This window comes from Falco biarmicus, chromosome 8 (assembly GCF_023638135.1).
Source record: "Falco biarmicus isolate bFalBia1 chromosome 8, bFalBia1.pri, whole genome shotgun sequence".
NCBI lineage: Eukaryota > Metazoa > Chordata > Aves > Falconiformes > Falconidae > Falco > Falco biarmicus.
In genome coordinates, this window is record NC_079295.1 from 45,398,593 (window position 1) to 45,412,271 (window position 13,679).

Genomic DNA, 13,679 nt, shown 5'->3' on the forward strand with positions numbered 1-13,679 from the left:
TAGCCCAGCCGCTGCCAGGATTAACCGTGCGGATTTAGCAGCCGGGGTGACTCCAGCTCAGCACATCACGCTGTCCCACCCGGGCCAGCCGCCGCCATGCTCCGGCACCGGCACCAGCAAGGTCCCCTGCAGTTGGCAGGCAGCAGTGGTGGGATGGGGTACGGGCAGGCAAAGGCTGGCGGGGGGACCAGCTGCCATCGGCACTGGGGGGCCTGGATGGCTGGAAAAAGGGGTGGGAGAGAAATAACAAAGCTGTAAATCATGACACAAAACATGCATTCATTTTATTCACAAAAACAGCCTGGATCGCTAAAACATTACAAACAGCATTTCAATTTAATGATGTAGAGAGAGCTGGGGAGACGGGGATCTGAACAGGAGAGAAATATCACTTTTTGTAACTGCTTCAGCACAGGTCCTGCAGTATTATTTTTATTTTGATTTTAACTTCAGTAAGTTTACAAAAATTACTTCTAGGAGTAAACCGTTGCAATTAGGAGGTTTTTCTGTATGCAGTGTTTCTTGTTCTATATTAATAAACTAACATTGACATTTTTTCTTTTTTGTTTTTAATTATTTTTTCTTTTTTCAAAGACTGCCAGTTGTGTAGCAGTTGTTTTCTTCCACCTTTTATACCGAACCTCTTGCGGGTTAAACTTACATAGGTGAATGGCTAGGAAAAGGGATACTACATCGCTTTAAACATATTCTCATTTATAAACATGAAGTTGAGGCATTCTATAAACTATCCACTCTATTGTATGATGGGAAAGAATCAAATAAAAAGTATAAATGAGGGTGCAATTAAACAACTGTGCTAAATTACAGTAGTGCTTATTAGTAACTAGATTTTAAAAGGTTACTGTAAATTTACATTCCCTACACAAGTACTGCATCTTTCACACATAAACAACATCAACACCAAAACACAGAAAGAAACTGATTGTCCATACTCTGTCTATTAAGTCTTGGTACTTTACAGATCCATTGTTTTTTTCTTTTAATTATTTTTATTTGAAAAGCAGTTAAATGTCTGACTAGGACTCGAAGATGTTAAAACGAACGCAAAAAAAAATTATAAAAACAGGAATGAGATTTGCGAGAAAATATTTTTGGTTCTAAAGAGACACAGGTGCATCCATTCATTTCAGCCAAAAATCCCTTGCCTGAGACAACACAAGCAAGCAGTGACATTGCACTTGGATGACAGAGCTTTGGGATTCCCATTCCTACTGGAACCATCTGAACGCGGCTCCTGTAGGAAGCATCACCTTCTGGAAAGGAAGAGAGACAGGGAGGGGGATAGAAGAAGAAGGGACAAGACGTTAGGTCGGGTCCGGCACAGCCGCGCGGCACCAGGGCTGCATGCCCACACCCCCCGCTCCCACCCCTGCCCTGCATCCTGGTCACTGGCCTCGGGACAGATCCAGCCCAGGCTCAGCATCCCCCGTTGCCGCCACACATCCCAAGGTTTCCAGCCTGCCGGCAAATGCTGGGATGCCAGAAGGAGGGAGACGGGGTCCCCCTGCTGCTGGCCCCCCCTCCCTGGCAGAGCAGCTCGGCCATTGTTCCCGCATCCCCGCGCCACGGCCGGCACAATGGCGCGGCCCCCAACTTCCCCTGCAGCCAGCACCGAGCACAATGGCCGGGCCGCGGTGAGCTGGCACGGCCCAGCACGTCGTGGCCCTCGCTGCCAGCCCCCACCGTCCCTGCCGTGGGTGGGCAGACGCCCAGCGGACAGGAGCCCGGCCAGCAGATGGGTCAGGGAGTGAGCTGGCTGGGCCTGGGGCCACAGGGCCTGGGAGCTGCTCAGGACACATAGGAAGCACCCTGCTGCCACCCAGCCACGCTGAACAACCTTGTCCCCAAGAGAGCGGCACCAGCAAGGACCTCTCAGCGTCTCGCAGGGGAAGAGGGATGAGTCCTACCAGGCTCAATCCCACACATAACAAAGCACCCAACAACAGATGAGACCCCTCTGAAGCCACCTCCAGGAGAAGCGGTGTGGGGCAATAGCCCAAACAGCTCTGCCATCCTCTGGAAGAAGAGCCCAGCATGTTTCCCAGCTGGATGGGGTTGGAAGCCTCTTCAGCATTCATGAGACTGTGGGTGGAGTATGCAAGGGCCACAGCGTCTCAATGCCAACAGCCCCCGAGGAAGGCCAAGTTATGCTAGCCAGCACATAGGACATCATCACCAAGAGCACATGCCTCAGAGGGCCCTTGGGCTCCTGCCTCTTCAAACAACCAAGGGACACCAATGGAAAAGAAGCCACAGCCTGCAGTGATGGGCACAGGGCTGCAGTCTGGGCTGCCACAGGGTGGTGTGGGTGACAGCCAGCCCCAGCCCCACTCCCAGTGTCGGGCCCCTGTGCAGGGCTAGGGACACCCCATGTGTTGTCCCAAGAGTCAAAACCATGCCACAGTCCAGTCCCTAACTCCACGCAGGAGCCAGACGGCTCTCATTGGATCCTTCTCTCTGATCAAGACACTCACCAAACCTCAATGAGTAACCAGGACAGCATCTCCCCCCACACCTGTGGGACGGACCCCAACATGCTCACTTCCATCGGCACCACGAGATAAACATGGGGCTTGCGCAAGGGGAGGGGGGCAAATGGCAATAATGGGCAGGAGCTGGTGGTGCCCAGCTCCTTCTTCCTGCTTCCAGCCTGTGCCTGGTCCTCTGGGCAAACCCAGCTCGGGCAGTCAGTGAGCAAGGAGCTGCAGGCATCACCGCTTCCCCAAAGGTCTCTGCAATATGTAATCAGGCATCTGGGGAAGATACAAGTGCCTCTGGCCGATGATGCACGGGGCTGCGGCACAGCATGCTGCCCACATTGGATGCCGCCCAAGGCACCAGACATGGACCTGGCAGGGCAGAGCATAGCGGACTTGCTAGCAAGGGCCACCAACACAGATACATCATCCCAGGAGAGAGGAGTAAGGGGAGAGGGAGCTCCTAATGGGTCTGGAGGGAGATGTCTGATACAGATCACCTTGAACACCTATGCTCCTTTGTTATTAAAGGAAGATGGACAGCTAGCTCTAATGTGGATGCCCAGGATAGCTCACCCCCTCATCTCCACGATCACAGAATCACAGAATTACCTGAGTTGGAAGGGACCTTCACAGACCATCCAGTCCAACCCCCCTGCTGTGTGCAGCTCTTTCACTAGATCAGGTTCCTCAAAGCCTTGTCCAACCTGACCTTGAACGCTTCCAGCAATGGGGCATCCACAGCTTCTCTGGGCGTCGTGTTCAGTGCCTCACTGCCCACATCATAAAGCATTTTTTCCTTATGTCCAACCTAACCCTGCCCTCTTCCAGTTTAAAACTGCTGCCCCTTGTCCTGTCATGATGGCCTTGGTGAGAAGTCTCTTGTCTGTGAGACCCATGTGAGGGTGGCAGTGACCCTCACACCAGCACTAGCTGAGGCACCAAGGCACTTCACCAAGGCTTCTCAGGATGGAGAATACCTCTGCTCAGTCATATCCTGACTATCTGTGGCCTTTATGTGACCTACAGCTCCAGAGACAAGCCCAGGGTGACCTGCCCAGGCATGGCCACCAGCCCTCATGGCATTACCTGGGGTTGCTGGGACTGGCAGAGCCCGGAGGGGCCTGGTCAGTGCAGGGACATGCTGCTGCCTGCTCCAAGCATCCACCTTGCCTCACTGGTCTTAGAGCCTCAGCCAGCCACCACTGGGACACCAGCAGCAACCGGTTATTCGGGCTCTGTAGATGTGCAGATAAAGCTTAACGGCGGCAGAGGGATTTAGCCCATTTTTTTATGCCACCATAAAGGTTTAATTCTATTTTTTTTACTGCTTGATTTTAGATCAATGTTTAATCACAGCTGCGGCCCCTGTCCAGGCTCTCCAAGGACGCTCCTCTGGATGCACTGGGCTGCCAGACCAGAGCCACTGCTGGCTGCTCTTCTCCGGGGCAATGGCACAACTCCCCCACATGATGCTTCACAAAGCCCTGTGAATTTTTCAGCCCCATATAAAGGGCCACTGACTGGCCGCTCCTGTCCTGGTATTAAGCACTACAGTGTGATGGCACCCCATCAGGACCAGCAGTCCTTGGAGCCGCCAAACTGGCAGCAGCTCTGCATCCTGGCCACCGCCACCTCCAGATAGGTCTCCACCACGAGGCAGGTGCCAGTAGCTGCCTTACGGCTGGCCCAACACAACGCATTGCCAGGGCTGGTTACATAGGGTGAGGTTTAACAACCCAGCCACTGACGCAGGTGACCTTTGGACATCAACCAGGGCCCTAGCATCCCTGTCCCAGCCACACACAGCCACAATCTCGTTCAACCCTACCAAGGTCAACACACGGCGCAAGTGGATACCCTGCGAGAGAGGAAGATCTGCTCTGAAAAGGGGACAGGGATGTCCTGGAGTGACCCACATCTCCCAGGCATCCATCCCCACCAGCACATCTCTTTTCAGCCTCAACACACCCACGGTCGTGCCCAGGAGGGATGGGAACCCATCTCTGGGGGAGCCTAACTCTATCACATGAAGAGTCCTATTTCAGTGGCTCCAGTTTCTCAACCAGCCACAGGATGGGGAAACCAGTCAAGGGGGTGACCGTTTCACAGGCTCCCAGTGCTATTTATCATCCCCAGACCCAGCGCAGTGCTGGGAGAAGGAAGCAACTCCTCCAGCTTCTGTAAGCTCTGAGTCTATTGACCCGCTTTAGGACTCTTTGGAAGAGATGAACTTTTTTTTTTCTCCCTTTTTCCCTTTTTCCAGATCACTGACTCAGCAAATTAGAACAAGAATATAATTTAGCAATACAGCGGTTTTTGAAAGACACAGTCCCCCTCTCCTCATCCCCACCGCCCAAACAGATTTTTTTTTTCCCCTTCACTATTCATTCAGAGCTGATGCTAATTGAAAAACGTAGAATGTGGCTAAGAAAATGGTCTGTTGTCTCTTTGGGACAGAGGATGGGCAATGCCCTCATGCCAGGATATGCAATCCAGCTGATGCCCGGGTGACTTCTTAGCCTTTGCTGGCTCCAGGGATGCGCTCACTGGCAGGAAGCAGCATGCCAGCACAGCTGACGGTGGGATTGCCTCCCACAAATATCAAACCTGGCCTAAGCACAGCACGTGGGGGACCCAGAAGACAGGTCTTGGCCCAGAGCACCCACAGGGGTGCGGCAAGAAGCAGGCTCTGCCAGAGCAGCGTGCACACACACCACCTCTGCATTGCATCCCAGTGCTGCTGGCACCCAGCCCTCACCCACGCCACACCATGCCACCAGCAGCTGCCCACAGCCCTGCGGGCACTTCAGACCCGTGTGATGACCCAAGTCACCAGACTCGTCCTGTGCTCCCCATGTGAGTATCATACCTCCCTGGCAGAACTGACAAGGTGGCACCCCAACCCAGCAGTAGCTTACAGCAGCTCCCCTCCGAGGCCAAGGGCAACATCCATAGGCAGACTGTGGTGGGCACTGACAGCCCAAGTACCGCCCCAAAGGCTCACATCAGGAGGATCTGGGCATCCTGCTCCTCCAGGTGCCAAAGCAGGCACGCTGCCTGCAGGGACCACAGCTCAGCCACCACTGGAAAACCCAGCTGGTACCTTGTGGACTCATCCTGACCGCCCCAGACATGCTGGCCCAGGGAGACCTGGCATGGCTACAGCATGGGAGACGCTGCTCAGGACACGCTGCAGTTGTTTACCACCCACAGACCGCCGTGCTTCTGCTCAGAGCAAAGGGTGAGCTAAGGGTCTGGGCTCCAGCTGCAACATGGCCACAGGTATCACTATCACCGATTACTCACAATCCAAAAAGCCGCCTCCTGCCTCCCCATCCTCTAACCCGACTGCCAGGTCAGGAGCCACTCCCTGGCTTTGGAAGCTGCAGCCCACTGGGGACAAGGGATGCCAACGCTAAAAGTCAAGCAGAGACCCACTGCTGCCCACGCCTGCAAAGGGGAGAGCTACTCCCCACATGGCCGGGGACCCCAGGGAGAGGCCCCAGCCCTCCCCCCTAAGCCGATCAACTCCAGTGCGTCAAGGAGGGCAGGAACTGGGGGCACAGGGCAGAGCACACATCTCATGGTGACAACTGTTAATGGAAAAGGGAAAAATAAGAAAGTAAGAAGTACCAGGTGTTTTATTATCTAGGGCAAGATCCGAACCCAGGAGTGCAGCCCGAGGAGGGGTTAGGGTGCCTGAGAGGGGCCGGTTACCTCCAGTGCTGCAGAAGGCTTCTTTTTGAGTTCTTCACATTTTCGGAATTTGCAAATCTGGTGGCCAGTTTTGCGATTCCTACAACTGCTGCACTGCTCGCAGTTTATCCGTCTTCGGCAGGGCGGGCACATGCCGCATCTTTTCCGTTTCTTTTTCCCCGAATTGATGGCAGATGCCAACTCATTCTGCATGGGATACTCTGCCAAGCCAGCCATATGGAGCGCGCTCTCTGCCAGAAACACGCCGGCAGGGGTCATAATGAAAAGGCCTGGGTTGATGGGAAAAGCCCCCAGGTAAGGAAAATCAGAGGGGCCGTTCATTGTCTCTGCAGCTGAGACTGCCTCCATGTCAGAGATACCAGTCCCGTGGTCGCTTGCTAGAGGAAGATGCTCCTGTACCACTCTTTTGAGCATTTCTGTCGACTGAGCAAACTGTTGTAGGGCGGTCTGTCCTTCTGAGGAGATCTCCGACACCCGGTCTAATTTGCTCAGCATACTAGAGATGTTTTTGTGCTTTGAGGTAGAATGACTTTTATCCACAGTCGCTTCATTGCCATTAGCTAAGGGGTTGCCTTTCTCTGAATGTTCGCTTACCGAGCTGCTGCTACCAAAGGTGGAATAGTGGGAGAGTGGACGGGACTTCTTAAGACTTTTGTTCAAAGGTTCACTTATTATTCCACTTTTGTTCCTCCTCTCGGAGTTGACAGGGGGTTGAGAGTCATCTTGGTTATTTTTTTCCGTCTCTGGCTTGTTCCCAGTGTCTTGATGGGAGCCCAAATTTGACATGGTGCCCAGAGCACAACAAAACCAAACCCAAAATTAAAAAAAAAAAAAAAAAAAAAAAAAAACAGCCAAACACCAAAACCCCACCCCCAATGCCAAAGCGAAAGACCCCCAAAGCCCTTCTAGTAGCACCAGCCCGCCAGCCACCAGGGAAAGCTCAGACGGGAACGCTCATCAATGGGGCGTCTCCTCTGGCGTCGGCTGCAGAGTACTTCAGGCCGATCTCAGTGCAAAAACATACTCTGCGGCTCTGGTACACAACATGCGGCTCTGGAAGTAGAAAAGAAAAGAGAGTTAGCACTGGCAAGAGCCAACAGGCTTTTCAAAGCAGCTCTTCCTCCCCCTGCCATGAAAGTCTCAGTGCCGCAAACAAAGAAACTCCAGGGAACGGACCTCGGTGGAGATCCGTTCCACTGCTCTTTAAAAGGGTCACCGTCCAGACAGAAATGGGGGGTCACAGGGGAAGTCCTGGCGTGGTAGCAATGGCACTCCAATGCTTAAAGGCTTTCTGTGCCCAGCTCTCCTCCCCCAGGGACTGCAGCCCCAGGGAAGTCACGGGGCTCATCCCCTACTCCGCTCCAGCGACATGCAGCCCCTGTGCCGGATGGGACCGCGGGTGTTCACAGGATGTCCCTGCGCTGGCAGCCAGAGATCGTGCAAGGGGCCCCCAGTCCCCACCCAGCAGTTGCCCGCACCCCCTGGCCAGGTGCCACAGAGGCAGCAGGTTGCAGGGCTGCACCCCAGCTCCCCTGCCCCTCCACATCTGCTGCTCACCCAGCTCAGATCATGCTGAGCCTCTCACCCTTCTCCTCCTTCTCTTCCACCCCTTGGACCCTGGTCCCCAGGCCAGCACTGCACACCAGGCAAGGAAAGGAAGCCACATGGGGAGCTACAGCTTCACCTCCAAACTCCACGAAAGAGATGAAGCGGCATCCCGTTCCAAGCCCCTGCAGTGCCACCTCCAAAGCCCATAGGGAGCTGCAGCATCTGCCTCCAAACCCCTGTGGCATCTACCACCAAACCCCATGGGCAACCACGGTGTCCCCTTCAAACCCCACGGGGAGCCACAACAGCCACCTCCATGCCCCAGTGCTGACCTTTGGCCATGGCCCTGCGTGCCCTGCCTGCATGCCCACCACAGCCACGCAGCCACTCTGGCGGCGGCAGGGGCTTGGCAGCAACAGCAAAAGCCTCCTCTCAGCACCGTTCCCCGCTGCGGGGACAATGCCACCGTCCCTGGGGCAGCTCTGGGGCAGCTGGGCCCAGTGTGCCTGTGAACACTTGTTGTTGTGAAATTCCTCCTCCTCCCCTCCCGAGCACACATGCACGCACGCACAGGCACCGCCAGAGTAATCAGGCTTTAGAGGAGAAAAGCTGCAGGGCTTAGCAGAGCAGGAACCCACGTCCCCACCCCAGCAGCAGCTGGGGGAGGGCAGCACCAGGAGGAGGCCACTCGCCTACCCCACCCTCTACCCTAGCTATCCCGCCAGCTTCCCCTCTGGAGCCTGGGCAAGGATGTGGCCATGTGCAGAAAGCCCTGCTGGGACCCTTGCTCCTGCCCAGGGGTGATGCAGCAGAGTGAGGGGCATCCCTGCACCACTTGCACCCTGCTCATCCATCACCCTTCGTGTCCCCTTCACCACAGCCGAGCTGCAACGCAACCCCCGCAACCCTGCTACAGCCCAGGCCCTTCCCTACGGACACAGTTCTGCAGCTGAGCTGCAGGCATCACCATTAAAACGCTGACAGGGGCAAGGTCACCGCGCCAAGCACCACGGTACTGGCAGACGAAGGCAGCCGTCTCACCCCAGTGCCAGAGCTGGCTTGCCTGCGGAGAAGCCCCCCCACCCTCACACTAAAAACCGCTTGCTTCAGCTGATTTAAGATGCAGCGCGGATCGATGCAGGGCTTGAGTTCCAGCCTGGAGCTGGCCAGGCCATGTGGAGAGGGAGGGCTGTGGCAGCAGGAAGCAGCCCTTCCCCAGGCACTGCGCTGCGCTCTGGGCAGGGGGATGCCAGGGGGCGGCGAGGCTGGGGTGCCCCCAAATTGGGTGCTGGGAGCGTGGGTGAGCTGCTGCCGTGCGGCTGGGGCTCCCATCCCCGTCTGCCAGGGAGGTGGGGTCCCATCCCTGGAGGCGTTAGGATGGGTCACACCTTAACGTCGAAAGCAACGGGTGCTGGGGCCGGAGCAGGGAGCGGAGCAGGAAAAGCACCGGACAGGAGGATATGAGATAAAGCCACGCGGCAGTGTTATCTTGCGCCTGCCCGCAGCTGCCTTTCCTGCGGCCCTGCGCCTCTTCCGCCCGCGGTGCCGCAGCCCGCTCAGCGTGGGAGCCCAGTGCCAGGACGGATCTGCCCAGGATTTACCAGCCTGCCTGCTTGCCTGGCAGCACCACAACCACCGAGCTGTGGTGCTGCTGTAGCATTTACCGGGGCTCTCCAGGGGCACGTCCCACATCACTCAGAAAAAAATTCCAAGTCGTGCCCACGTGGATCTTGCTGCCACGCCGAGGGGTCCCCCTTACCCCATGGCACAGGGCAGCAGGGTCCAGGTGCTCAAGTGGGGAAGACATGGGATGGAGGCATGCCATGGTCGCCATCTCCATCACTTCACATCTTCCTCCACAGTCAGCCTTTCCCAGTTGGCACTAGCAGGCAGCTGCCCGCCAGTCCCACCCTGCTGCATAAACTGGGTGCCAACAGCTCCAAGCCCCCACCAGTCGCAGCCTCCTCCGACTGGGGCTGACGGCTGCAGAGCCTGGAGCACGGGCTCCCCAAGCACCCACTGCCGCAGCAGGTGACCCTGCAGGACGAAGCCAGCCCAGCCCACCAGATGCAGGTCCTCTGCTGCCTGTGGGGACAAGGGGCACACCGCCATGTCCCCTCCCAGCCCCAGTGACGCAAGACGGTGCTCAGCTGCTGGCACAGGGTGCTACGCTGAGCTGTGCTGAGCCATGCCGAGCTGTGCCGAGCCATGCTGAGTGGCGCCACCGCACAATCCCACCATTGTCCTGGCTGCTGCTCTGCCTCCGCCAGCTCCCGCCATCTGCAACGGCCCGGCGCTGCCCTCCAGCCCCCCAGGGCCGCACTCCTCCGCAGCGGCAGGCACCGGGCACCACTGCCATGCCAGGTGGCACGGGCCAGTCCCCCCTCCAGGGACCCCAGGACTGTGGGGTGCCTGGCTAATTTGCACGAAGGGGATGTCTCCCTCACAGCCCAACACTGCAGGACCACCCAGCGCAGCAGACATCTCAGCTGCTCCTCGCCAGCCTCTGCCCAGGCAGGTTGTTAACTGCAGCGGGGGGAGGAATTAATGATCTTAATCCCTTCTTTATGATTGACCCCAGCAAAGACCGTGAGGGCCCCCCCGTCCCGTTTCTGCCCCTTTTCTGGTCCCCATCCCCCGGGGAAGGCGCCGGGCAGCGTCATCTGGGTCCCTGTCAGAAGGTGCTTAGTCCCAGCCATGGCATTAAGGGGCACGTGATGGGCTCCCTCGCCCGGGTCTTTGCACCGGGCAGCTTAGCAACCTGGAGGGACGCCAAGGTTCAAGGGGACACCACCAAGGTCGGGAGGCCCCAGCCCGCACTCAGGAGCTTCCCAGCCCTTCGCAAGCCCCTGCTCCCCGCCCTCCACAACTTCCCTGCCAAGTACAGCCTGAGCCCAGAGGGTCAGAGAGTGTCCCAGCAGCTCAGCCCAGGGCTTCCCCCCAAAGCTCAGCCCAGCACCACCCCACAGCCCCTCTTCGCTTTGCCCCGGGGCTCCCTCCATCCTGACACACAGGCTGACCTCATAGGACCGTGCTGTAATAGTCCTAGCAGCGCCAGGAAAAATAAAGGTTGCAAAAGGATCTCTGGTAGTTCAGCATCCAGAGAAACCATCACCAGCTGATGGACTAAGAGTATCCCTGATTGCGGGCACCATTTACCGTCAGACGGGAGCAGGAGAGGAGCTTTGCTTCTCACAAAAAAATGACAAGCTGCGATTTCCAGCCCGCTCCCCTGTGTTATTTCACTGCATCGCTGGAAAGCCATCAGCTCCTGCGATGTAAAAAGTCTTCGTCTTCAAGAAAGAACTTCTGCTTTCCTTTAATTTTAAATAAATCAACCTCCTCCTGGAAAAGCTGCCAGTTGGTCAGCCGTGCCGTCAGCCGTGCACAGACACGGCTGTAAAGAGAGAAGAAAGCAGCAAAGCCAGAGCCGAGCTGCTCCCGGGCTCCAGAGACAAAGGGAGAATATAAAAATTCGGCTTTTTTCTAATCCCTGGGCGCTGGGTGGGCACTGGGGGCGGTGGCTTTGTCCAGCCGAAGCAGACGGAGGATGAGGACGGAAGGGACCCCGGCATCTTTTCAGCCTTGAGAAAGGCAGTAATTGTCCCCTCCACCAGGTTTTTGTCCCTGCTTCCTTCCCCTCGCCATGCGGCTGTCTGCCCAGAGCAGTGCCCACCTCCCTAGCAAAGCCCTGGTGATGGACGGACAAACGGATGGACAAATGGACAGACTCAGCTGCACCACAGGCAGCCCTAAGGAGGACATCCACCACTATCACTTGCCCCTCTCCAAGGCATCCCAAGAAGGATGTAGGTTGAGGGATGCTGCAGCTGAAGGCACCATCCCAGCTAGAGCTACTGCTCCAGAGGCCGTGCTCCCCAGCCACCCTGGCCAACAGTCATGGACAAAACCGAGGGATAGGCAGGACTCCGGAGCCATGGGTGGTGGGAGCAATGCATGGGGCATCCTAAGACACCCTTGAGGCTCCTGGTGTCTGAAACACACCCTAGGATGAGCAAAGCCAGCAGGTAGAACAGGACCACCACCCTGTAGCACCCTGTAGGGTCAGAGGGTCTAGCTGCAACCCAGGTCAAAGGTTCAGGAGAACAAGCACCACCAGAAGAAGATTCAAAGCTCCTCCAATCCCAGCACCACAACACCTGACTCAGCTCCCAGGTACCCAATTTCCACAGCAGTCAGACCTGCTGGTCTTTCCACCAGGTGACACAGGTCAACTGAAAGCCAGCAGTGACGTCTCATCACAGCCTCATCGACCACAAGTCAGGCAGCAGGCACCAGACCGAAGGGCTACTGGACCTCTCCAACCACACTAGGAAGCACCATCAAGTCTTGAGCTTCCAGGGACTCAGCCAGGGAAGAACTGGCCACTGGGACTGCTGGCAGGGCAGAGACCCATGGCACCATCACCTCTGGGCTGCTGCTTCTATGAAAGCCACATGGGGAAATGAGGTGAATGAAGAGAGAAATCAAGCTGTGATCTCCCAAGGCTGAACATCCCTCTGGGACACCCATTCAGGAAGAACGCTGTGCCTGGTAACCAGGCACCCTGAGGCAAAGGATGTCCTTCATTTTGTTGTTTGCAAGCCATTGCCTCCATCAACCCAACAGCCTCCAAGCTCTGCTCTTCCAGTTCATCCTCCGAAAAACTGGTCCAGCCAGAAGATCGACTCCTGGATGCACCATGGAAGTCACCATCGCCCACCAAATTTTATCCAGACATCAGGAGAGGACACCAAGGCCTGGTAGAGGTTTGAGTGGTGTTATAAATGCTAAGCCTCGCCCTGGGTGTTTGCAGGTTAACAAGCCAGAGGTACGACGGACTGCCAGATGGGCAACTCGCGTGGATATAGTTCATCTCCCGTGCTCCAGGACATCCTTCGAAGGGCCAGTTGTGGCAGCCACTCTGCTCATCTCTGCTGCTGAGGTGGCACTGAGGGATGTTAAGAAGCCAACTCCTGAATTAAAAAGGCTATGGAAGATTAAATCCAGCATCTGGAGTTAGCCCTGGAAGCAGATGGCAAATCATCATGGTGCACAGAGTGGCTTTCACCCGTCTCTTCCTTGCAGGCAGCCGCTCTGCTGCGGTGATGCCTCCCAAGAGCAGCCCTGGATGCACGCACAGCCCGGCCACCAAGGGCCAGACACGTGCCCTGCCAAGCACACCCTCCAGGCACGGTGAGGTGAGGCCATGCCACTGTCCTGCAGGTGCCCAGCTGAGCAGGCAGGAGGTGATGTCACCTCGCCAGGTGGGCTCCCTATGCTAGCGCTCCATCCAAGACATATTTTTCCCCCACTGGTGGTGGGTTTCCCCACATAACCCCATGGCTGCAGTGGGCTGCCCAATGCACTGGCACACAATCCTGGTATGGCACAGCCATGCAGGGATGCCCAGCTTGTACCCAAGAAAGGCAGAAACGATCACCAACACGCCCTGGACTTCCAAGGAGGTTACCACTGCGGAGAGGACAAGGATGTCCCCAGGGACACTGCTGCTTCCATGCCCATCCTTGAACCTCACCCTGCGGCCAGCCCCGAGCACACCACGCCACCCTGGTGAGCTGCGGTGCCAGCACAGCCAGAGCCACCGCTGCAGGGACCGACCTGCGCCCAGGGCAGCCCCACACCGCCCGGCCGGGAAACGTGGCTGCGTCCTGCCTCCGCAGGGTGGTGGTTACGGATTAAGGAGTCTTAAATGTCAGACGACCAGGCGCTCCCTGGAAATCCACTTATCTCCGCTGCCACTCGGAGCGGCCAGAGCCGGGCGGTTATGGAGATAACGCGATTTGAAGCGTCCACCCGAGCATTGCAGGGCTGCGGGTGCCCTGCGGACAACACCAAGCACCTCCTCCCCTCCTCCGCTCACCCAGCTGCTACCCAGAGAGCCGGGTGACG

General features: G+C 56.8%; 1 protein-coding gene across 4 annotated transcripts in view; it reads right to left on the reverse strand.

Annotated features, from left to right (window-relative positions):
• Positions 1–259: 259 nt before the first annotated feature.
• CXXC5 (CXXC finger protein 5) overlaps positions 260–13,679 on the reverse strand; it is a 38,233-nt gene continuing 24,813 nt past the window's right edge. For all 4 annotated transcript variants that reach the window (XM_056348716.1, XM_056348715.1, XM_056348717.1 and 1 more), the window contains 2 exons: positions 6,219–7,271; positions 260–1,274 (listed from right to left, as the gene is read on the reverse strand). In XM_056348716.1, the coding sequence (XP_056204691.1) occupies positions 1,230–1,274; positions 6,219–7,004 (831 nt within the window). In that variant the 5' untranslated portion in view covers positions 7,005–7,271 and the 3' untranslated portion in view covers positions 260–1,229. The remainder of the gene's footprint in view (positions 1,275–6,218; positions 7,272–13,679) is intronic.